General features: G+C 33.1%; 2 protein-coding genes across 2 annotated transcripts in view; both read right to left on the bottom strand.

The window, feature by feature from the left end:
• The window catches only part of LOC145306225 (uncharacterized), a 116,720-nt gene that overhangs the window by 9,682 nt on the left and 84,250 nt on the right, over window positions 1-22,788 (bottom strand). Inside the window, exons 2-16 of the mRNA XM_080148256.1 lie at window positions 14,350-14,515; window positions 13,657-13,981; window positions 13,161-13,287; window positions 12,493-12,611; window positions 12,020-12,131; window positions 9,661-9,767; window positions 9,063-9,164; window positions 8,654-8,751; window positions 7,967-8,061; window positions 7,449-7,549; window positions 7,101-7,187; window positions 6,336-6,458; window positions 4,399-4,557; window positions 3,835-4,029; window positions 1,665-3,433 (exon numbers count right to left, since the gene is read on the bottom strand). Coding sequence (XP_080004382.1) covers window positions 3,313-3,433; window positions 3,835-4,029; window positions 4,399-4,557; window positions 6,336-6,458; window positions 7,101-7,187; window positions 7,449-7,549; window positions 7,967-8,061; window positions 8,654-8,751; window positions 9,063-9,164; window positions 9,661-9,767; window positions 12,020-12,131; window positions 12,493-12,611; window positions 13,161-13,287; window positions 13,657-13,981; window positions 14,350-14,506 — 2,028 coding nt within the window. The 5' untranslated portion in view covers window positions 14,507-14,515 and the 3' untranslated portion in view covers window positions 1,665-3,312. The remainder of the gene's footprint in view (window positions 1-1,664; window positions 3,434-3,834; window positions 4,030-4,398; window positions 4,558-6,335; window positions 6,459-7,100; window positions 7,188-7,448; window positions 7,550-7,966; window positions 8,062-8,653; window positions 8,752-9,062; window positions 9,165-9,660; window positions 9,768-12,019; window positions 12,132-12,492; window positions 12,612-13,160; window positions 13,288-13,656; window positions 13,982-14,349; window positions 14,516-22,788) is intronic.
• Window positions 14,506-18,880, bottom strand: LOC145306255 (charged multivesicular body protein 7-like). Its single transcript, XM_080148329.1, has 6 exons — window positions 18,521-18,880; window positions 17,886-18,046; window positions 17,188-17,412; window positions 16,465-16,836; window positions 15,912-16,036; window positions 14,506-15,273 (listed from the first exon to the last, which is right to left on the bottom strand). Exons 1-6 carry the CDS (start codon window positions 18,688-18,690, stop codon window positions 15,037-15,039), a joined length of 1,290 nt encoding a protein of 429 aa, XP_080004455.1. The 5' UTR covers window positions 18,691-18,880; the 3' UTR covers window positions 14,506-15,036.

Below are 22,788 nucleotides of genomic sequence, written 5' to 3'. Positions count from 1 at the left end.
AAGCAGCTCTAATGTTTGGAAACAGGTGGCGGAGCTAAATGATAAGATCAGGCTCTATAATGAAATCATAGACATGCCACAACTCTGTCTTCATAAGATGGCTACCAGCTGGATCTCAGAGGAGGATAGAACCTTGAGGGTCAGAGGCATGGCCTTTATAGAGTTCCAGCTTGGACTCGCGCTTGGAACCAACTGGAGCTATGAAGGACTGATGAAGGTGAAAAAGTATCTGATCATTGCAATGGACATTGTTTTCAGTGTGCAGGCCGAAAGGAAAAAGATCAGGTATGCGGCTGCGCCCATTCCACCTCCATTGATTGAAACCGACGGCTATAGAAAGAACGAGTTCCACAAGCAAACATTGAGAGAAAGGAATCTTGCAGGAAGGCCAGCTTCAGCTGGGAGCATGAGACACAGGCTCACGTGGAGTGAAAGAAAGCCCGAGGGGTGGAGACATTGGGAAATCTACCAGAAAAACCCATGTGACACTAAAGCAGAGCGAGAAAGGGCTCTGCAGGACCATCTCGCTGAACTTCATGTGTCAAGTGAAAGGCCAGTGTGGGGCAACAAGGAGGAGCAGAAAGTCGAGCTTCAAGCACAGAGAGAGGACCAAACTGATGAGCCCTATGATCCCAAGGACATGGACCTGATTGTATTCTCTGAAGAGGAGGATTGTGTTGTCGTTGAAGACGCTCAGGAAGGAGACAGAGAAGTGGAGGTCCTGACTAGAGAGCTCACAATCAACGAGGAAACAGAAGAGGAGACAGAGTATAATGAAGATCTCCATGGTGTTGATGATCCTATGGACGTCAACAGATATGACAAGATCAACGAAGAACTTGTTAGTCAGTACAGAAAGGAGTTGGCAAACAAGACTGCTCAGATCTGCAAAGAGAAGGCAGCCTCCAAGCACTGGAAAACAGCGGCTAACAAGTCTGAGGATGCTAAACAGTCTCTAGTAAAGGATATTGAATACTACAAGCGCCGAGTAAAAGTCCTGGAAGGTCAAGTCAAACGTATCAGTGATGAATACAACTATCTTAAGGGGCTGTATGAACAGGATGGCAGAAAGAGGCAGCTAAAGGTTTCTGGCAGAAAATTTGCCAGGCGAGGAGATTTCAATGGCGAGGATTAAAGATCAATAGATCAAATGAGAGCTAATCTCTAAGACTGTGCTGGTAAAAGAAATGTAATAGATCAAAGCTAAAAACAAAAACTGTTAAAATATATGCAATGTGAAAATAGATCAAATATGATTATTTTGTTTAGGCAGCCAGCACAGCATGTCATAGATCATATAACTACACACATGTACCTACCTATCTCGGTGATGATCAGATGAAGAAGAGGCAGCCGATTATAGATCATATGAAGGATGACTCTTCCATCAGATTATTTATGTCATAGATCAAATATATTTTATCTCTGTATTTTTATCATGTTTTGATTACTTGAATATTTTATTATTATGTTTATCATGCTACTCTATAATTGCAGAGTGTTGTTCACTCTGGGGTTTAAAATTCTTTATTCAACATAATGCAATAGATCATATATTTGTGTATTTCAGAGAGAGTGATAATGATGCCGCTCGGCTAGAGTTATGGTTATACTTTGTTCTTGTTTGGTGAGTCACGCTACTTTTACCCACTTTCTCATAAGATTAACTACTACAAAACAAACTACCAATTGAATATTTTTAAAAACAATTTTGTATCCTTGGGATTTCAAAATATTTATACTTTCTGATCTTTAAAATATCTTTAGGAAATTTAATTAGAATGATTAGAAAATCTTCAATGTTTTAAGTACTATATTTGTAGAAGTTGTATAACACAAATTACGACAGGGTTTTTCTAATTAAACCCATACAAGAAAAAAAAGAGAAATTGGAAGTTTTCTAATATTTTTTAATTAACTTTTATACTTATGAATAGGTAATAAATAAAATAAACATATTCATATGGGATTCTTTTAGTTTAGAAATTAGCTACTTTTGTAACAATAAAAATTTACTTTCCACAATTTTCAATGCAACAAAGACTAGTTTCCATGAAAACTGAAGCCCCTTTGAAATACATGTCCACGTTTTAGATGTACACCCAAGGGACATATAAATTTCGAGAAGGCAATAAAAACTCTTGAACTTGTGGAAGAAATGAAAACAAAAAGGCATAAAAAAGTAAGATATCATGAATAACATTCTTATGTGTGTGTGTGTGTGTGTGTAGCCATAGTTTCTTAGTGTTTGGACCTAAGTAGTCATGGAGAAGGACGAGACACTTTTGTATAGCCACTGGGGCTATCAAGCTCCACGCCCAAGTACATAATGCCTTGACCCGCTGTCTCAAGGGAGCTACTCTTTATTATCTCATCCTCACCGAGTATGGCAGGTGTCCCAAATTAAGTCACCGTAATGAATAACGCTCTCCGCAAAGGAGCTTGGGATAAGGGTTGTACAGATATTATGTACGTGACTATTAAGTATCCAAACCACTTAATAATCGCCCTTCTTACACAACCAGGGGAAGTTGTGTGAATATGTTCATCTGAGAATTCGAGTTGCCACATGGGGACTTGAACTCAAACTATCATCACCGTAACTCAGTGCGTTACCACTGAGCTACGACGCCCCTTAATAACATTCTTATAAACAAATGAAAAAAAAAATAATTGTAGGCCTATCTAGACAAATTTTCTAATACGATTAAAATTTTATTAGGTATACTTTAGTGATAAAATATTGTAGTTCAGTTGTGTACGTACATGTATAATTATATGATAATATCAATGATATTATAGCTCTAAAAACACCGGAAAAAGAGATTATGTGTTCTTGAACACGTTAAGAAGAGATAGGTTTGTTTCATTGCGTATTAACTTTAAACAAATAGCCAACAAAACTAAAACTTAAAATGTTTAGGTACATCAATATTGAATGAAAAAAAATGGGTGGGGGGGGGGGGTTACATAACTCGCAGACTAGGGTCACTACTAACTAGACAAGATAGTCATCAAAAAGGTCACACTCAATGATCTCTAAAACCAAGGGAGATGCACTCAAAATAAAATTGTTAGTACCCAAGTCTACGAGTTAATAAAAGAATATCTTTGAGGGAAAACAATTAAATGATAAAATTGAAAACTTCAGTAATTACGCAATACGCTCAAAACCTTTTTTCTATAGGTATACATACATTCAGTAACTACACAGCTCAAAATTTTCTAAAACAACAAACATAATGTGATGCTGTGTTGGCGGTCATCCTTTCTTGCTGAGTACCTCTGACCCTCCCCATTCTCTGACTCTGGCTATAGACACTTGGACTTGGTTTTACTGGTTGATGCAGAGCTCCGTCTTGATGTGCTGGGACTCGGTCCCGTCAACTCGCAGTTTTCTATGTTTCCAGCCAGATCGAAGGTAACTAGATCTCTGAAAAAGTTTTTTATTAACGTTTCACTATAATCAGTAAGAAATTGCAAAACAAAAATAAATTTTTAATGTTTTATCTTTTGCTAGTTTTTAGAGGAAACATCAAAAGATATGAAAGCTAAGTCTAAAAGGTTTTTCTAATCTCTTGTATGGTTTAGACGCAACGTTCCCACAACGAAATTTTAGGTTAGGTTAGGTAAATGTTTATGATTGCCCCGCAGGGTTAGAGCCTTCCACATGGGCTAGAAATAGGAGAAAAGCTACTGTGAAAATCCACTACTTCGTTTTCTTTCCATGATCCAAATTTTCAAAGGAAAAAATAAACAAAGATAACAACTTATTATCTATCCTATTATCATGCTTTCTATTTCTTGCACATTCGGATTACAAAAGTAATTTACCTGGTTAGTGTTAGTGCATGACAATATCTATTATCAAACGCAATACTGTCAATCACCACTGACTCAATCTCCTTGGCCTTGTCATGCGCCTGGTCGAGCTTGCTGGTCACCAGCTGCACCTTCTTGGTCATGGACATGACACCTTGGGTAACTGTACCAGGGCGCAAACCCTTGTCCAGCTTTCTCTGGATTCCACTAAAATATAAATTCTTATGACACAAAGTAAATAGAAATAAATTAAATATCTGAAATGGATTTATTATTACTTGGATCTTTCACCAGATTTCATGTTCTCTTATAAAGTGAAGCAAGTAGCAGGCTAAAATAACGATCTCCCGCTTTATCACCTTTATCCCATAACCTCCCCTTTTACTAAATGAGCGAATTGACCAATAAATGATTTCCATGTTAGGAAGATAAATTAATGACAATTTTTCTCCTGTCATTATATCCACGTATATTCTACATCCCGAGAGGCCAAAGGCTCTGGCTAAAGGATTTAATTTATAAAACAGATATTTAAAAAAAACTGTAATCTGAGTAGGTATATGTCTTATCTTTTACCTGGTATAATGATTTAGAGCCTTCAGTGACTTCTGAAGTTCCCCAAACTGTTTCCTAAGTTCTTCTGCCGGGTTGTCGTCGCACTTGGTCTCCCTGCCGTCAGCATCCACACTTGTTATAGTTCTCATACTGCTCAAGTCTATCGACATACTTTTCCCCCTTAAAGCAAAGAGTACATGACTATACTGTACATGTTAAAACATGAACTTATTAAGTCTGTTGAAGGAATAAAGTTAGAGTATAGAGGGGTCGATGGTATATGAGTATATAGAACTATGGCAAAGACCTACAAACACATTCATATAGCTAGAGAAATTTAACAGCTTGGACCCAAGAATGGCCGAGTTTTATACAGTATTTTTATTTTTAGAAACAATGCCCTAACTATAAAATTAAACATGTATTTGTGTTTGTACTAAATAAATAATGGATATATCTTTAAATTAATAAAGTAAACAAAACAATTTAAGTGTTGTCAAAAAATAATAAAAACCGTAAAAATCTGGACTTTCTGTAAGATATTTTCACTGTATGCTGCTTACAAATACAATCATTTCGGAAAGTAGATTTCATTACCAATTTTTAAAAATAGCAATATTAAGTTTCAAATTAAAAGCAATATAGGTTTAAATTGTTTTTAAAATAATTTCCTTGTGAGGGGGCTTTAAAATTTTTATCCCAGTACTAGAAAGATAACTTTCTTCCTTTCCCCTTTCCGAAATATTAGAACTGTCTGTAGCTCCTACGTAAATCTGCTGCGCTTGTCTGTTTATATGTTATATTTAGTAGTGAAGCTACTCTATAATTCACTTTATCAGTAAGTCCGGATTATTTTTTCAATGAATTTGTAAATAAAAAATATTCTGTATTTGCCTTTTATAAAAGGATTTTACATCCTAACAATATGTAATATGTAAATTATTTTATATTTTAGCTCTTTTATGACTCTATACATGCCTTTCTCTGCTTTTTACATCAGCAACCAAACGTATGTAATTATTTTCAATTCCTGAAAATCATAAAAATCTGTACATTGCTATATTTTCAATATTTTATTCATTAAATCAACTGATTTTAGAAAGACAATTTTTTTAAAATGCTGCTACACGTGATATTATCATCCTTGTTATAATGTATTATAGTATTTGAATAAAAGGATTATTATTTTTTGTCAAAACTTTTAAAGCTAGCTTTGTAATAATGACGTTTAAATTCTGTTAAATTTACTGATAATTATCATCTAATAATTCATCGCTTATTTTCAAGGCCTTACTATTCTAATTATATATACATTATTATGTTTAATAAGAAAATTCCGACATTCGTTCCAGTTTATTATTTTAAAAAATTAGCTGTCTTTGAATTAAATATTCAAATAAAATAACACAGAACAAACTGGTTTTGAATACAAAACACAAACAAATTAATGGAAACACTTTTGAAAAGATAGCATTGAAATTAAATGATAAATATGCTCTAAATTTTTACAAAAACTAGGCAAAATATTTATTTTTTGTTGTTGATAGCAATATCTTATTCTTATAGTCTTATTTATAAATAGCTTTACACTAAAATCTTTTGATTTAATTGTTTCAACTCTTGTACAATTGGTCAGATGACTTTAATTAATAATAAAGGTCCCCCAAATCCTTATACCAACAAGTTGGTGATTTTGATTATTTCTTCAAACCTTATTCCAATGACAGCATATGAGCTTTCTAGCAGCTAAGTGAGAAAGCAAAATTTATATCGATAAACAACCTTCTGCAATGGGTTAGGTCTTTGAATAAAGAATGTTTGTAGCTAACTGTTTATACATCTATACTCTAAATTTATTGTTGAAGGATTAAGATATCGAAAATGGCTTTGCTAGCTACTGATAAGTTACCCAAGGAAGCTTATCAGTAGTCCATCTTTTGTAAAACGATAGTTTTTACCTTTTCATAATATGTAGCTTGTAGAAAGAAATAAAGTTTCTAAATTTGATGGCAAGTATTTGTTCTCCTGTAAAACCTGGCTGCATCAGGGCCAACTTTAACTGTCCATCATAGTTCAAATGCCTAAAATAAGATTTTTTGGTGTTCTATTTGAATTTTCAAACAATTTTAATATCAAAAACTTTTAATAAGTAAAAAAAATCTTCACTAATAAAATTTAATTAAGAGTATTGTGTTAATTTGAAGTATCTTGCAACTGCTTTCTTTTTAAGACCCTAAAAATATTTTTAGCTTTTTAGGGTTTTCTGAAAGTATGAACGCCTTGTTTTTATAGGACCTCTGAGTATGAGGTGGGTAAAAGGGTGATAAACACCCCCTCCCTCTCACCAAAAACAAGCTTTCCTTTGTTCATTAGCAGTATTACCTGCTAAATAGAGTAGAACCACTGGGAAGATGAATAACAAGTATTTGTCCAGTTGATAACAACACAGAACAGGTTGAAGTATTACCTGCTAAATAGAGTAGAACCACTGGGAAGATGAATAACAAGTTTTTGTCCAGTTGATAACAACACAGGCCGGGTTAAAGTATTACCTGCTGAATAGAGTGGAACCACTGGGAAGATGAATAACTAGTATTTGACCAGTTTGATAACAAGACAGAACAGGTTGAAGTATTACCTGCTAAATAGAGTAGAACCACTGGGAAGATGAATAACTAGTATTTGTCCAGTTGATAACAACACAGAACAGGTTGAAGTATTACCTGCTAAATAGAGTAGAACCACTGGGAAGATGAATAACAAGTATTTGTCCAGTTGATAACAACACAGAACAGGTTGATGTCTGGCATCTAAAAAAGGCATTCTTTGAGAAATATGCATAAACAATTTTGTTGATAAGAAATGCAGCCATAAAATAAAGCAGACATTTTTTATTTATAAGAGTTAGGTGGGTCTTCACTTCTCAATTATCTAATACTAGCGGCTACACCCATAGAGGCCTTAAATATTACCTACCTATAATCTATCTATCTGTATACCTATCTATCTATCTGTATGCCTATCTATTTATCTGTATACCTATCTTTATATCTATCTATCTATCTGTATACCTATCTATCATGAGGGTGACCACAGTGAACTGGCAGAAGCCTCCACACCCATCCTCTCTGTTTCCTTCACCGGATCCTTTCAGTTGAAGCTTGTGCGCAATCTAAATTAATTATCAAAATAAAAGTTTAAAAACATTATGCTAAGTCAAAGCTTTTAAAACAAATAATTTAAGTTTAGAGTTTTTTTTAAACACATTTTTGGACACTCTTTTTCCTTCTCATAATATACATTTTTACCTCTTACAGTGCAATGGATGTATTGTAATAGTAATCATTCGGGTAATCTCATCTTATTTTAACCGGGGGTGGCAATCCAAGACACGTTTTACAAAATCGAATTACTACATCCGAAACAGATTCGGATTCCGAATAAATGAATAGCCTAATAATCCTAACTATATTCTGATTGGCGACCAATGTTTTTAACAACTGTGTCCTTACCTGGAACATATCAAGGTCAACAACTCCCAGGACTATTCTACTCTCACAACCACCAACTACAACTACTATATCCTTACCTGGAACTTATCAAGGTCAACAACTCCCAGGACTATTCTACCCTCACAACCGCCAACTACAACCACTGCATGATCCTCGTTGAAATCGGAAAGACCTGAACAATGAACACAGATACACAAATTAAAAAACTTTTTAAAGAAATCTATTAAAAAAGGGAGGGGGGGGGGGGGAATGGCCGATGTGACACTTATTTAAACCAAACCAAAAGTCAAGGGAACTCATCTGAAAAAAGAATTATAACACTGACATTTAGCATGGTGGTAGCTTTTAAGATGTATTATGGAACTATAAAGAAACGGCGGCGGAACCACTGCTCTCGCCGAAAACCGCCGTTTTCCACCGAATTTTTTTGTTGCCTTTTCTCGCAGTCAGACACTCAGAAATCATATGAGACAAACCTAACTTTTTTCATAAAAATTTCCCTTAAGTAGGTATATTTTTATTTGACACTTATATACAATATTCAAACATTTTCAACATAATACAAAAGAGTGTCAAGTTCAAATATAAGAAATTATTTTGTTAGAAATAAGTTTAGTCTAAAATGATTCAAAATTGTCTAATTTGACGAGAAAACTACGAAAAACTACCACCACCCTTAAACTTATTTCTAAAATAAGGGGCGGGGGGAGAGGGGTTACCAGTGCAGTGCAAAAGGCACTTTGTGTGAAAAAACCTAAAATTACCTTTCTTCTGAATGCACTGGTTGAAAAATCTCCCATCAGAGTGGAGCACCGGGTGAAACTGAAGCCTGGCCAGGGGTGCGGCACTTGCTTTGCCCTGCCTGTTCAATCATACATATATTAACATTAGTACAACCATCAGTTTTCAATCCTATAAAAGATGGAAGCGTCATGCGCTTGACATTGATTGCAAACATATCTCGTCACCATGTACAAATATCGTATTTTCATAGGGTTGTTTGTTAGACTTAGTTGGATGTTATTCAATCCCTGACAGATAAAGCCACGCGTTCTAGATAAAAAGAAATGGACGATTAAAAAAAAACCGCACAGAAAAATATAATAAGTTTATCTTAATCTTTGATAGATTTGATATCATTACATTAGTGTTAAAAATGTTTGTATGGTATGCCTGGAAAGTGAGTAGAACTGTATTTCTCCAATATGAAACTGGTTATTCTGAACTGGTTCTGTATTTAAGGCAATCATTACAACCCATCTGTGGGTTCTTCCCCTGAAAAAATATTTGATTATAGATTTTATATTTATAATAAAGTTAACACGTACATTTAGCATAAATAACATATAATTGTAAATGGTTTTTACTGCAGCTCTAACAACAAATGATCTTTTAAGTCTTAAAACTAATGTCTTGGCAAATAAAAAGCTTTTGCCATTTCCATTATATTAAATCATTACTGCTAAGTCTGGCGAATCTATATTTAAGGGTGAAAGTACAATGTACATCGTACATCCTTGAAACAAGAAGCAACTAGGTAATATAATTACCATGCAGTTTTTTTTTTTTTTTTTGGGGGGGGGGCATATTTTCAATTAGCGATTTATATTTGGGTGGTTGTTGTTGTGTCATTACCCAAAATAGTTAGAATTATTCCCAGGTCCTATGAAAAGCTAGACTGTAAAGGAGAACCATATCGGTTCAGCGGTTTTTGAGATTCTTCGGTGCACACATACAGCCACACATCCTGTTACTCATATATAAAAATTACCTGAAGCAAATATGTTCCCTAACAACAATATCATAAACAGTACCAGATTCAACCTCTCCAGGTCTGAGCAGGTCTATATATTCGCTTTCCTCCTTCTCCAGACTTATCTAAACAAAGACAAAGATATTTATTATGTAAAAATCAAGTATTAACAATATTTTCTTTATACGGGCACTTATAACAAAAATAGTTTTTTTTTGTAGTATTTAGTAAAGTACGTTTTAGAGAAGATCAAAAAATATTTAGTCAATTACTTCGTTAGGGCGGGTTTCTCCTTCGACTGTCGATTTTAAGAAATAATCTAAAGAACCCAAGAGCATCATTCTCTTTGTATTGTGATGCGATACTCGGCACGCTATAGAATATTAGATTAAGTAACATCCATCAGACAACGAACCCTTTGTCTGGAAGTCATAACTGAATATGGTAATAAATTGCGCCTGTTTATGGGCCAATGCATTCCCCTCTAACTGTCACGCGCCTTATACATAGCAGCAGTAGTTACAATTACAACCGTATTTAGTATGACGCAGTGTGAACAAGACTTGAATTAGACATCTCCCCGACATCAAGAAGATACGCTAACAAGGGGGGGGGGAGTTGGTACAGTTATAAGAAATGGAAATTCAGTATCAAAGGGATAGTTTCACGAAGTGCATTTTAAAAAAAATAGTGAACTGTAAGTTTTTTCTATTTTAAATAACGTAGTAGTGCATAATATAAAGTTATTGATTAAAATTAAAAGATTTGACCAGGGATTTTCCTTAAAAAATGAGTTTTTCATTTTTATTTTCAACTTCGTTGCGTGTTATATATGGCAAAAACTTTTTTCTCATAAATACAACTTTAGATAGCATTTACTAGTTAATAGAACTTCAAACTTTTTATACAACAAAATACACATGACAACAAAGAATGACCAATAAAATATTTAGTATGGTACTTAGAGTAGTGATCTTTTTATATGTCTTAGTAGAATATATTAGACATTGGATAGATATGATTGTGATAAAGAATTTTAACATTGACCTGACCAAACTTTTTTTATTTGACAATATCTAAAAGAGTTAGTAATTTGCAACATAAATTACATGAGAATAATCTTTATATATATATATATGTTGTATGGTTAGTTGGTATTTCCGCGTGAGATAATGTGTATATTGTAAGTAAACCGGACGGTTTTCTTTATTTTTTTTTAAAAGAATTTATAGAAAACCTGTCCTAGAATGAACCGGACGTTATTTTTTATGTTTTTTAAGTAACTTGTCCCAAGGGGAACCCCTGTTCAATTTTTTTTATAACTCTTGTGAAATATGTGGAAAAAGATTCTCTGATATTGGTGTTTTGGCTATACATATTTGGAAAAAAATAGACCATTCTCATGTAATTTATGTGGCAAATCACTTTAACTTTTTTCAATATTGTCAAATAAAAAAAGTTTGGTCTGGTCAATGTTAAAAATTCTTTAACATATAATCATATCTATCCAATGCCTAATATATTCTACTAAGACATATAAAAGTTCACTACTCTAAGTACCTTAACTCTTTAAATACACTTCATAGAACTATCCCTTTTGGCCTGGCCGTTTGGGCTTGTTTTTATAGTTATCAACCTAATTCTTTTTGTAAGCTCTCTTATGTGATTGGATCTACCTGTAAAACTTTGAAAATTGAATTTTGGGACTTTCCTTCTAGGGGCTAGTGGGGCAAAAGACCCCCCCAAACACTAAAATTTTAACTTCTGAGCTTATTTTTAAAGATATCGAGCTGATTTTTTAAATGGAAGCTTTTAGTGCATAAATGAGTTGATTAGCCATCCCATATTTCATTTTTGCACTTTACCTCTAGGGGATTGTAAGCTCAAAACTTATAAATTTGTATTTGGGGGGGTTGTTTTACCCCTAAAGCCCCTAGAAGTACAGTGCAAAAATGAAATATGGGGTGGCTATTCAACTCATCTAGGTATGTAATAAAAGGTTCCATTTAAAAAATCAGCTCGATATCTTTAAAAATAAGCTCATAAGTTAAAATTTTAGTGTTTGGGGGGGGGGGTCTTTTGCCCCACTAGCCCCTAGAGGGAAAGTCCCAAAATTCAATTTTCAAAATTTTACAGGTAGATCCATTCATATAAGAGAGCTTACAAAAAAAATTAGGTTGATAACTTTAAAAACAGGCCCAAATGGCCAGGGCAAAATTTGGTACTGAATTTTCATTTCCTATAACTGTACAAACTTCCCCCCCTTACGTTATAAAAAAATGTAATAACGCTTCATAAGTATTAACGTAAGCACAAACAGACAAATATGAGTGAACTATAAAGAAGTTGCACTAAATACAAAACTCAAGATACTTACAATTTCAACAGCAAGAATATTAGGATATGAGACGAGGAATAGTTTGATCTCATCAATAATTCTGAATGTATCTGGCTTGGTAGGAACATCATGACGACGAACTCGCTCCTCTACATTATCATCAATATGTCATTCATTATCATAATTTTCATCATTTATCATAGGTATTATTCTTTACAATAAGTACTTATTTATTATGATAACCTATCATGCTTTTTTATATGGTGATTTCTGGAACTTTAAAGCATGTATCCGTAATCTTTTTTTACCGTAACTATTGAAAAAAGGCTTAACAAATAAATGTAAAGGTGGTGGGAAGATTGAAGAATTGGCAAGTAATATACCAGTAATTTTTGTGTGCTTCTTCCTTGGTTTTAGAGATAATTGAGTGAAACTTTTTTGTATCCTCAATCCCCCCCCCCCCCCCTCAACTTTACTGGCTTTGGGTATACCATGAAATGAATGACATTCCTGTAGCGCGATCATAAATATCTACAATATCTACCAGAGGCGCCTCCTTGTTCTTAACTCTCTCCTCCAGGTTCCGCAGGCTCATGTAGTACGCGGCAAAGTACCTTCCAGAGGTTACAATCTGAATACAAAATATGTTTATTAAAACACTAACGGCTAAGTCTCCTAGAAGCCTCTAGGGGCACTAATGGAAAGTAGACTAGCTCCCCCTCCCCCATTCATGTTCAATTCTAGTTTTAATTTTAAAAATATTGGGAGGGGTATTTTTTTCTAGAGTGATTTGTCCTGGGAGGGTGGAAATACCATCCCCTATAAGAAGATTCATTGTAAAGAGAATTATATTGGTTCAGCGGTTCGCGAGATCTTTCGCGACAGACAAAAAAAAGCTTACTACTTTATATTATAGGATTTGATGTTGATTTAAACTGAATGTATTTTTTCTGTAATGGGATAAAAAGTTAGCTTCCCAATTTGTTTCATTTAAATTTAATAACTTAGAATCTTTCATTCACTCACTATTAGGAGTTTTCCTCTAGAGGTAATAAAAATATAGGTAATAGTATCATATTACAAATCAAGATTAATGTGCCAAAGGTTTTAAGCCAGCGAATGAGAACGTATTAATTTTACTTTTGGTACCAGAACTGGATAAAAAAAAGATATGTTTAACCTGATAAAGATGGTGGTTTTCTACAAGGTTGCCAAACAGGCGGGGTGACCGTTTCACATGAGCTTTGTGGCAACTCTTCCAGATGTGCTTCAATTTCAGCTTCATCTCAGCAAATATGCTTTTAGAACTGCAAAATATAAATAAAGATTATTTACCAGATACTACCTAGCTAGTTCTTGTTGAAATTATGTGAATTAAAAATAGGTATCAACAATGAAATAGTTCATTGTTTGTCATCCATGCTGAAATATTTCTAGTTATGAAAAAAGAAGAAGACAAAAAATGGCAAAAAGATCGTCTTATCATGGTTAAGTTAAAATAATCAAGTTTTAGAGCCTGCAATATTTGTATACCAAATCATAAAATTTTCCTAGTGAAAAATTAGTATTTACAATGAATAGGTACCTATTGTTTAATTTTTCTTCAATGTATTTTGTTTTAATAATGATTATTTTGAAAGGCAGAACAGATACTGTGCAAAATAATTCATGCAAACCTGGATTCATCCAAATCTTTGGAGGCAATATTATTCTGCAGATGTTTTGGCAAGAACCTGCGCAGCCCAGGTTCATTCTCCACCTTGTGGACAAGCAGCCGTCTCCAGACACGGGCATTCACCATTAACTGGTGCAGGTGTTTGCACGCCTGCTGTAGGGCGGCCACGCTGGCAAGGTCAAGTTTCACCAGGATCATGCAGATGATCTCTTCCGGGAGGTCTAGTAGGGTCTTAGTATAGGGCTGTATGTTGGCGGCTGGGGCTGGGTCGTTGGGCTCCTCCATATTAGGAATAATTCTTGAACAGAAATTCTCTGTTCTTGGGCCTATGCAACGAAAAGAAATTTAAAAATTAATAAAAATAAGAATAAAAAATAACAGATTGATAAGTAAGACTACTTAGGTAGTGATAGTTAATTTACCATTTCATTATTTTAAAACCATTGAACGAGAAGTTAATTTAAAAGAATTACCTAGTGTGTTGCAAATGTGTTCTGAAATCGTGATAGTTTAAAACCAACATAGTAAAATAAAGTTCTCCCAAAATCATGTTATATAAATGTACCTAGTTATTATGTGTGTGTGTGACGAGTCACTTTAGTACAGCCACTATTATTATTAACAACACAACAGGAAAAAAAAGAAATATCAATATGTTGTTCTTATTTTCAAGTATGAAATATATTTTTTTTACCTTTCGACGTTGATGGAAAATCTTCAGTTGCAAATTGCGCATTTTCAGTATGTGCTTCTAGTGGCTCTGATTCAGAAAGGCATAATTTCTTGGATACTCCAGGTCCATCATCTGGACCTAGAACTACACCCTTCCGTTTTACTTTGGCTTTAGGCATTTTTCATCTGAAATGTATCAAAAGTTTATTAATATATTCCATTTATTTATATTACAATAACTAGTTTATAATAAGAATATATGCAAAATAATATCTTTAAGGTACACTATATGTCATATTTTACATTACTGTATGAATATTGTAGTTATGATTTATTTTAGAGAAAATATTATTTTTAATATAAGCATGAATTAGTAAAATCTTAACCATAAAGTACGGGATAAGTAAACCTGGTATTGGTTTTAAAAATAATCAGTTTTTCGTGTAAAGATGTACTTTATAAACGAACAACCACAAGAAATAAAAAAAATCATCTCCTGTAAAAATATTACAAAGGCTAGGCTCATTGTATTTGAGACACTCTGTTGAACTGTATCCTATTTTAGTGATTCATTAGGTTAGCAAAAGGCATAAAATGTCTACCCTTTTGACTTGAAATATTAATATAGGAGATATACTATTGTTTAAAATCTAATTCAAGGGAAACTTAATAATTTTTGAGTAGGAATAATATTTACAAAGTAACAAAACTAAGATGGCATAATTTCTGCTTCTTTCCTGGCAATTTTAGTGGGTATTAATGGATCAAGATCGTCCAAATTCAATGCATCCAGTTGACTAAGAGCCGCGTCAATATTGCAATCAGGAGTTCTTACATCTTCTGTGGATTTATCATCTGCGGGTTTCTTTATTTTTTCAGTTTCCTTTTCCATGTCTTTGATTAGATTTTCTAGTTCTTCATCTAATGATTCATTCTCTGATTCAACCTTAACAAAATTATTAATTAGGTGTGCCAATTTTTTCTTATTCAAAGGATTTATGCTTTTTGTTATTAATGTTTTATAATTGAAAAGTTTGGTCAGTCCCTTAGATACACTACAGAAATGGATGTAGAAATACGTGGAAGTAGAAAAATTGTCGACAACTTAGATTGCTATTTTCCTGTCTCTTACTGTTCCTACCGTTTATCCAAAAATAGGGAAGTGTATATGGTAAAGGGGGAGATCGTTATCTTAGCCCACTACACGGTTCACTTAATTAGAGAAAATGAAAATCTTGTGTAGGATAAAAGTAATAATAAATCCATGACTAGTAAAGAGGAATGATATCATAGATAGATGTCAGAAGGAGATAAATATCAAAGAATTTTAAGTATTCACTATATAGCTTTGTCATTCTGTGGGTCCAATACGCTATAATAAAGATAAAAATATACGGTAAAAATATTAAAGATAAATTCTTTTATGATTCCTTCCCTCCCATTACAAGTAAGCAAAGGCATCCATATTGTGTCTAGACTTATATTTAGATGTTTCATATTATTTTAGTTTATATCTATTTGAGCTCCGTTTTTATGAATGCTGTCATTCTTTCTAATCTGAAATGGGTTCAAATTTGTAACTACCTGTTGTGTTGCTAAACTTTCACTGATTTCTTTATTAACATCAATAAGTTCAGCTAATTCAAACATAGTATTTTCTGATTTCTCCAACATTTCAGGTGATACCATAGTTTTCATCGTAGCCAAACCTAAGGAATAAAAAACAAAATGCAAAATTAAAACAGTAAACTAGAATTTAGGAAGGGTACTTAGTAAATTTTGTTATTCTAAAGTTTATGTTTGTTGTTAACCAGCGGCATTAGCTTAAATGATTGAGTGCCCGCAAGCTATCGGGGAGATTTCGGGTTTGAGTCTGAGCCACACCGCGTCATACTAATTACGTTAAAAATGGGAACTAATGCTGCTATGCCTGACACGTGACATTGATAGCGATAGTATTGGGGATTGCCTTGGTCATTACCATGCAGTTAGGAATTCCAGTCGATGGTCGTGCATTCAAAGGGTTGATTTCTGTTGCATGTAACTTTATGTTTTACAAAACATATTACACATAAAAAAGTTCCAGATATGGTTGAAACTATTTTTTTTCTTTATCATGAAGATTCATAAACTTTACCTGTTTCATACGCCTCCATCAAAATCTTATTATTCTCAGCACTTTGAAGCTCCAAGAAGAGATGTTCCAAACTTGCCTGTTGGTCCATCAATTTGGATAAACTTCCCTCCAATCTCTTTAGTCGTTTCAGACAGGTTTTGGCAGAATTTCTTTTTCCTTCTTTTAGCCATTTTTTAACATTTTCTTTTTCTTTTTCTTGCTTTTCTTCTTGGTCTTTTATTTTGTCCCCTAAATGTTGAATGCTAAGTTTAAGCCTCACCAGGCCTTGGTCAATTTCGTCAAATTGTTTGTTTTTGCTGTTGTGTATTATTTTGTAGAAATTTTTGTTGTTTGTTGAAAACTTGACTAGTTTTCTGTCTGCTAATAACACCTAAAAAGCAAATGCATTGCATATTTTATACATGTGTTGTGCTATGATTCAAATGCGTGTTCTAAACGTCAGTCCGTCGCTTAAGAACAATTTTGAAATCAAACTTTCATTGGCAATCGTGATGCTTGCAAAATCATTCTTTTCTAGCTTTTCATTGATGCTTTTTTAATCTCTGGCTGTCTGTAGCGAAAGATCTATTATCCTTTACAGCGAAGCTATCTAAAAGTCCAGTCAAGGATTTTAACTTTGTGATGAAAGTGTAGAGTCTAATTATACCTCCCCTTCCCTCAATTGAATGGAATATTGATTACAATAGTCTTATACATATGTATAAAAAGGATGCATCATTTCCTGAAGTAAATAATCTCTAGATTTTTCATCTTGAATACTTTTCAGAACCCTCTTAACTTGTTCTTCTCTAATGATGACATCATGCCGACACTCAATATAATTTTCTTCCAATAACAAATCACTCAGCACATTTTCTTTCGTGCAATTTAATGTTTTTATCACAGTAAATGTTCCAGGATTTGAAGAGCCAATTAACTTGGATCCAACACTTTTCACAGCTCCAGTACCTTTAAAGATATTTAAGAAAGTTTTTATAAGAAAACAATATAAAATATAAAAGTCTTTACCTATAGATTTTAACAATGTTTGGAATTAAGACAATTGTCAAAAATTATAAGAAGAAACGCAGCACAAATAAAGGTAGCAGCATTTTAGATTTTAAAAAAACTGAAAATTGTAAAATGGTAGAATCATCTCGTATTATCAATTGAATTATGTTAACTACAATTTTTGTTAGGTATTACTCAGAGATATAAAGAGATAAGACAATGGCCGATAAATTGATGTATATCCCAAATGATGATACATAAAATTACCCTTTCTGTAGATTATAATTAATGGTTGACACTTTTGAAAACTCAATTTAATGAACCAACCAAAAGGAATAAAAAAGCATAATTATATACTTTGGGGACTAGTGTAATGAACAGTTCACTGTCCCCTCTATCTCTGATTATTACTTCAATTTTTTATACCTTACCTAAGCCAAGCATCCAGGTACCCCAGGATTGATGGGCAGAGTCCAGACCTTGAAGGTGACCATCACTGCTGGCAAAACGGCCGGTACTCACTCCCTCTTTTATTACATCTTCCAGGCATTGTACTGACTTGCCTTTGCGGCTGAAGATTTTCTTTAATAGCCTGAACATTAAAAATAAATAAATGGTAAGTAAGAATCATTTTACAAAATAAAATATGTTCATTAAAGATTACTGGAAAGATGGTTAACTTTACTTTCAAATTCCAAAAGATTAGTTATTTGAAATGCATTTTACTAACTTCCAGAATTTCTTCTTATTTATAACGAATAAAAAAAAGAATTAAAAACGAGAGAGAGTTGAGATTATACTATTGTGACATAGGTAATGGTATGCATCTTAAAAAGATGTAATAGGCATTTTATCAAAACAGCAAGGCAAATTTTTCAGCGGTGCTATTTTGTTTCTAGTAATTTCTGTATAAAACATTTATGTAAAACGACACTCATGAGATTAATGCTTGCAATAATTTTGCTGAAATGGTAACCTTAACAATCATAAATTGGACATCTGACTTTAGGTGTATCTCATGTAGAAAAGAACCTTCTGAAAACATTGATTTAAAAATACTACTTACCCTATATCAAAAATCAAAACTGTGTGATGTTCGCTCCACTTCTCAATAATATTCAACCAGAACTGTATTTTAGAATGCCAGGACTCGGGATTTACATTTTTATTCCGCAGCGGTGCAAAAAGCGCATTCATACGCGCGTCATCACCCCACTCTGCGCATAACTCTTCCATTTTACCGCATTTTTGATTAGCTATCTCAACTTTAAATAAATCAATAAAGCATATCTGAAAAGTTATTGTTTATCAATAATGTTATCTAGATATTTATTGAGGTCAATAATATCTTGATTATCAAAATTCTTGGTTGTACTTAGTCGTCTGTTTACATAATAGTTACCAGAACAAGAATTTGTCAGTGCCTAATTGTGCGTGCATGGTTTTCATTGCAGGATTTTATTTAAGTAGGTATCAGTTTCAAACTGTCTTTAATTATATAATAGATAATAGCATGCATGGAATGATGAGAATTCATTTTAGTTCGCCCCCCCCCCCCATTTCCCTATTATATTTTAGTTTTAAAAAGAAAAAAGTTTTTTTTGATGTAAATTCTAATGTTTTTATACTGTGTGTACAGGCGTTTTAAGAAAAAACAAGAAGTTTCTTAAGAAAATATAGTAATTTAGGTCCTTTTTGGAGGCTAAAACAGCATTTTCCTCAAGGTGGACTATAAAATTTTATTATTATAGATATATACCTATATATTTTATATTTTATTAATAAAACCGGAAAAAAACATGTGGTTTTAACTGTCCTGGACTTTTCTTGCCAACCCTGCCCATGAGAAGCTAAATTGTAAAGGAGAACCATTTCGGTTCAGCGTTTAATGAGTACAGACAGACAAACAGAGATTATGTTACTTTATTATAATGACTAGCGGCTTCGCCTCTAGCCTCTAGGGGCTTTGCCACAAGAGGTAATTAAAAAAAATAAATAAAAATTAAGTACTACTGGTGCTGCCAGTAGTTTAATGTGAACTAACTTCCCCACAAACAAAAAAATGGGGGGAAAAATAGGTACCTAGGTAACTAAAAAAAAAAATTGGGGGGGGAGGTGTCCCATCCCCCAAGAAAATAGCTTAAAACCACCACAGGACCATTAGGTATATACCCTGAAGAGTAGCATCCGATAGGTTCAATGGTTACCGAGATCTTAAGGCGGACGGACAGACATCAAGCTAATTTGTATTATAGATATCTGTGTAATAGTCTAACAGAACTATTTTCTAAATATAAAAACCATTCCTTATCCGTAGCTATCCAGAAAGTATCATCTGCTTGGCTTATGGAAATACCACACTCACCCCAGCCCTAAAATGTTTGCAAATATAAGTCTTTTGAAATTAGCATCATGTTTTATTTAAAAACTATTTTATGTCTTTGTAAAATATCAGAATACTCCCCTACCCACAAACTCTTGTGGCGAAGCAAGGGGGGGGGGGAAGTTCTGACACATTTGCGTAAACCTGGTGTATAGGCTTCATCTTTAGACTGAGAGGATAGGTTATTAGGGATAAAATCATTCTTATATGATGAATTTCCCCCAGATTTAAGATTTTTTGGATAGGCCTCCAGGTTCCGGAGCTCCAGGCCTCCAGGTGGTCTCTCTACAGGTAAAAATGAAAAAAAAATTTTTTTTTAAGAGTTAGATGTCAGCTCATGATACAAAATATGTATGTTTTTTCGGATCATATGAAGAAAATGAAGTCATTCCTAAAAAGGACAGAAATTCCCTTCCTTGGGTATAGGAAGGCTATTTACTTTCCTTTTTCTTACAAATTCTCAGTAAGGAAGGTGATTTCTGTCCACTATCTTACAAATTCTCACTAAAGGAAGGTGACCTCTGTCCACCATCTTACAAATTCTTCCTAATTCTTAGAAATTCTTCCTTTTCCTTACTATTACAACTATGCTTAATAAATCTACCTTATTTACCCAAATTCTCACTTATTCTCAGAAATTCTACCTTAATTACACAAATTCTCCCTTATTCTAAGAAGACCTACCTTATTCTAGCAAATTCTTCCTTATTCTAAGAAATACTTCCTAATTCTATGAAAATCTACCTTATTATAAGACATTCTTCCTTATTCTAAGAAAATCTACCTTATTCTAAGACATTCTTCCTTATTCTAAGAAAATCTACCTTATTCTAAGACATTCTTCCTTATTCTAAGAAATTCTTCCTTATTCTAATAAGATCTACCTTATTCTAAGAAATACTTCCTAATTCTATGAAAATCTACCTTATTATAAGACATTCTTCCTTATTCTGAAAAAATCTACCTTATTCTAATAAGATCTACCTTATTATAAGACATTCTTCCTTATTCTAAGAAAATCTACCTTATTCTAAGACATTCTTCCTAATTCTAAGAAAATCTACCTTATTCTAAGACATTCTTCCTTATTCTAAGAAATTCTTCCTTATTCTAATAAGATCTACCTCATTCTAAGAAATACTTCCTAATTCTATGAAAATCTACCTTATTATAAGACATTCTTCCTTATTCTGAGAAAATCTACCTTATTCTAATAAGATCTACCTTAATATAAGACATTCTTCCTTATTCTAAGAAAATCTACCTTATTCTAAGACATTCTTCCTTATTCTAAGAAAATCTACCTTATTCTAAGACATTCTTCCTTATTCTAAGAAATTCTTCCTTATTCTAATAAGATCTACCTTATTCTAAGAAATACTTCCTAATTCTATGAAAATCTACCTTATTCTAAGACATTCTTCCTTATTCTAAGAAAATCTACCTTATTCTAAGACATTCTTCCTTATTCTAAGAAAATCTACCTTATTCTAAGTAATTCTTCCTTTTCCTTACTAATTCTCTCTTATTTTCAGATAACCTAGCTTATTCTATGAAGTTCTACCTTAATTCCCCTAATTCTTCCTTTTTCTCAGATAATTTTCCTAATTTATATTGGGATATCATAACTGAAATAGAGGTATAGAGAATATATAAATTCTGCCTTTTCACCTTCCTTATTCTCTCAAAATCTTGGTTTTTCTCACATATATTTCCTTATGTTTATTGGGATATCAGAACAAGATGTGTAGGATAAGTTTGGGTTGTATCTTTTGACCTGAAATATTTGTTTGTACTTTAGAGGAGGAACCCCAGTCTGGAAAACAAATATGAAATTATCTTAAGAAATAATAGTACATTCAGTATTTTTTTGGTTGTATCTTTTGACATTTAGTGTTTATGTTTTAATTCATAAAATTATTGATAATATTAACATAATTTTACTGAGAAATAAACCTTATAATAACAGGATAGCAGAAAATAAGAACAGGAGTCTTTATAATCCTTCACTAGCCAACACATACAAATATTAGACCAAGACCAAAAAAGTAATAATTTCAAAACAAATTTAAATATATTGTTTTTTTTTACTGATATTTTCTTCAATAACTATATGTAATTATCAATCCTTTTATAAAAGTAACAGGATGTTTGTCTGGGCTCCCAAGAGAAATTGCTTAAAGAAAAAGTTCCTACCCTACCCATCAGAAAAAAATTAATTTCCTGGTCAAAAATAAAATACCAGGCCTAGAGTCAGACATTTTTATTTGATTAATTACCCTAAATGTCCATGGAAGCCTCTAGTGGCGTAGCTGCTAGTCTCAACCAATGTAATGTTTTTTTTTCACATTCCTATTTATGTGGTACAAACTCTATAGAAGGTTGGCAACTTATTTTTTTCGCCGGAAGTGATTGAACTCAAAACAGCTGATAATTATGAAATCAATTCAAGGGCGTACATTGAAGTTTTACTATTTAACCAAAAGGGGGGGAAAAGTTTAATAAATAGACAATAGAAAAAAAAATAAATAGAAAGTTGTAATTGATTAATTAAACTTGGAAATTAAAATCATTTTACCGGCCATTATCTTATCCCTTAGATCTTGAAGACTGGTTTTCACACATTATCCACCCCATAAACTGCATACGGAAGCAAAGGTTTTCTATAATTAGGGTCGTTCCGTCCATGTGTTAGCTTTTTTCGTTTATTTAGACATTCAAAACATGCGGATTTTTTACAACTTTTTGTATGAAACTAGCGGCTGCGTCCCTAGCCTTTGGTGGCTTTGTATTTCAATGGGTAGAAAAGAGCAGAATAGACTAAAACCATCCCTAGACTTAAATTAAGATAAAAAAGTTGCCTAAAACCATCCTGTACCTATGTAAAGGTTCTCTACAATGGAGAACCTAATCGGTTCAGCGGTTAGCGATATCCTTCTTTACTTTTTATA

Source organism: Acartia tonsa, chromosome 2, assembly GCF_053477335.1.
Source record: "Acartia tonsa isolate MP-2025a chromosome 2, ASM5347733v1, whole genome shotgun sequence".
In the NCBI taxonomy this organism is placed as follows: domain Eukaryota; kingdom Metazoa; phylum Arthropoda; class Copepoda; order Calanoida; family Acartiidae; genus Acartia; species Acartia tonsa.
Note: the sequence above shows the minus strand (reverse complement) of the source record. Positions and strands in the feature narration are given on the sequence as shown.

Excerpts from the sequence above, each read along its gene's own strand:
- LOC145306255 (XM_080148329.1), bottom strand. The coding sequence starts at position 18,690 with ATGGAAGAGTTATGCGCAGAGTGGGGTGATGACGCGCGTATGAATGCG. Across the intron at positions 18,047-18,520 it reads GTTTTGATTTTTGATATAGG|GCTATTAAAGAAAATCTTCA; the intron begins GTAAGTAGTATT and ends TTTAATGTTCAG. Across the intron at positions 16,837-17,187 it reads ATCTAGAGATTATTTACTTC|AGGTGTTATTAGCAGACAGA; the intron begins AGGAAATGATGC and ends CATTTGCTTTTT.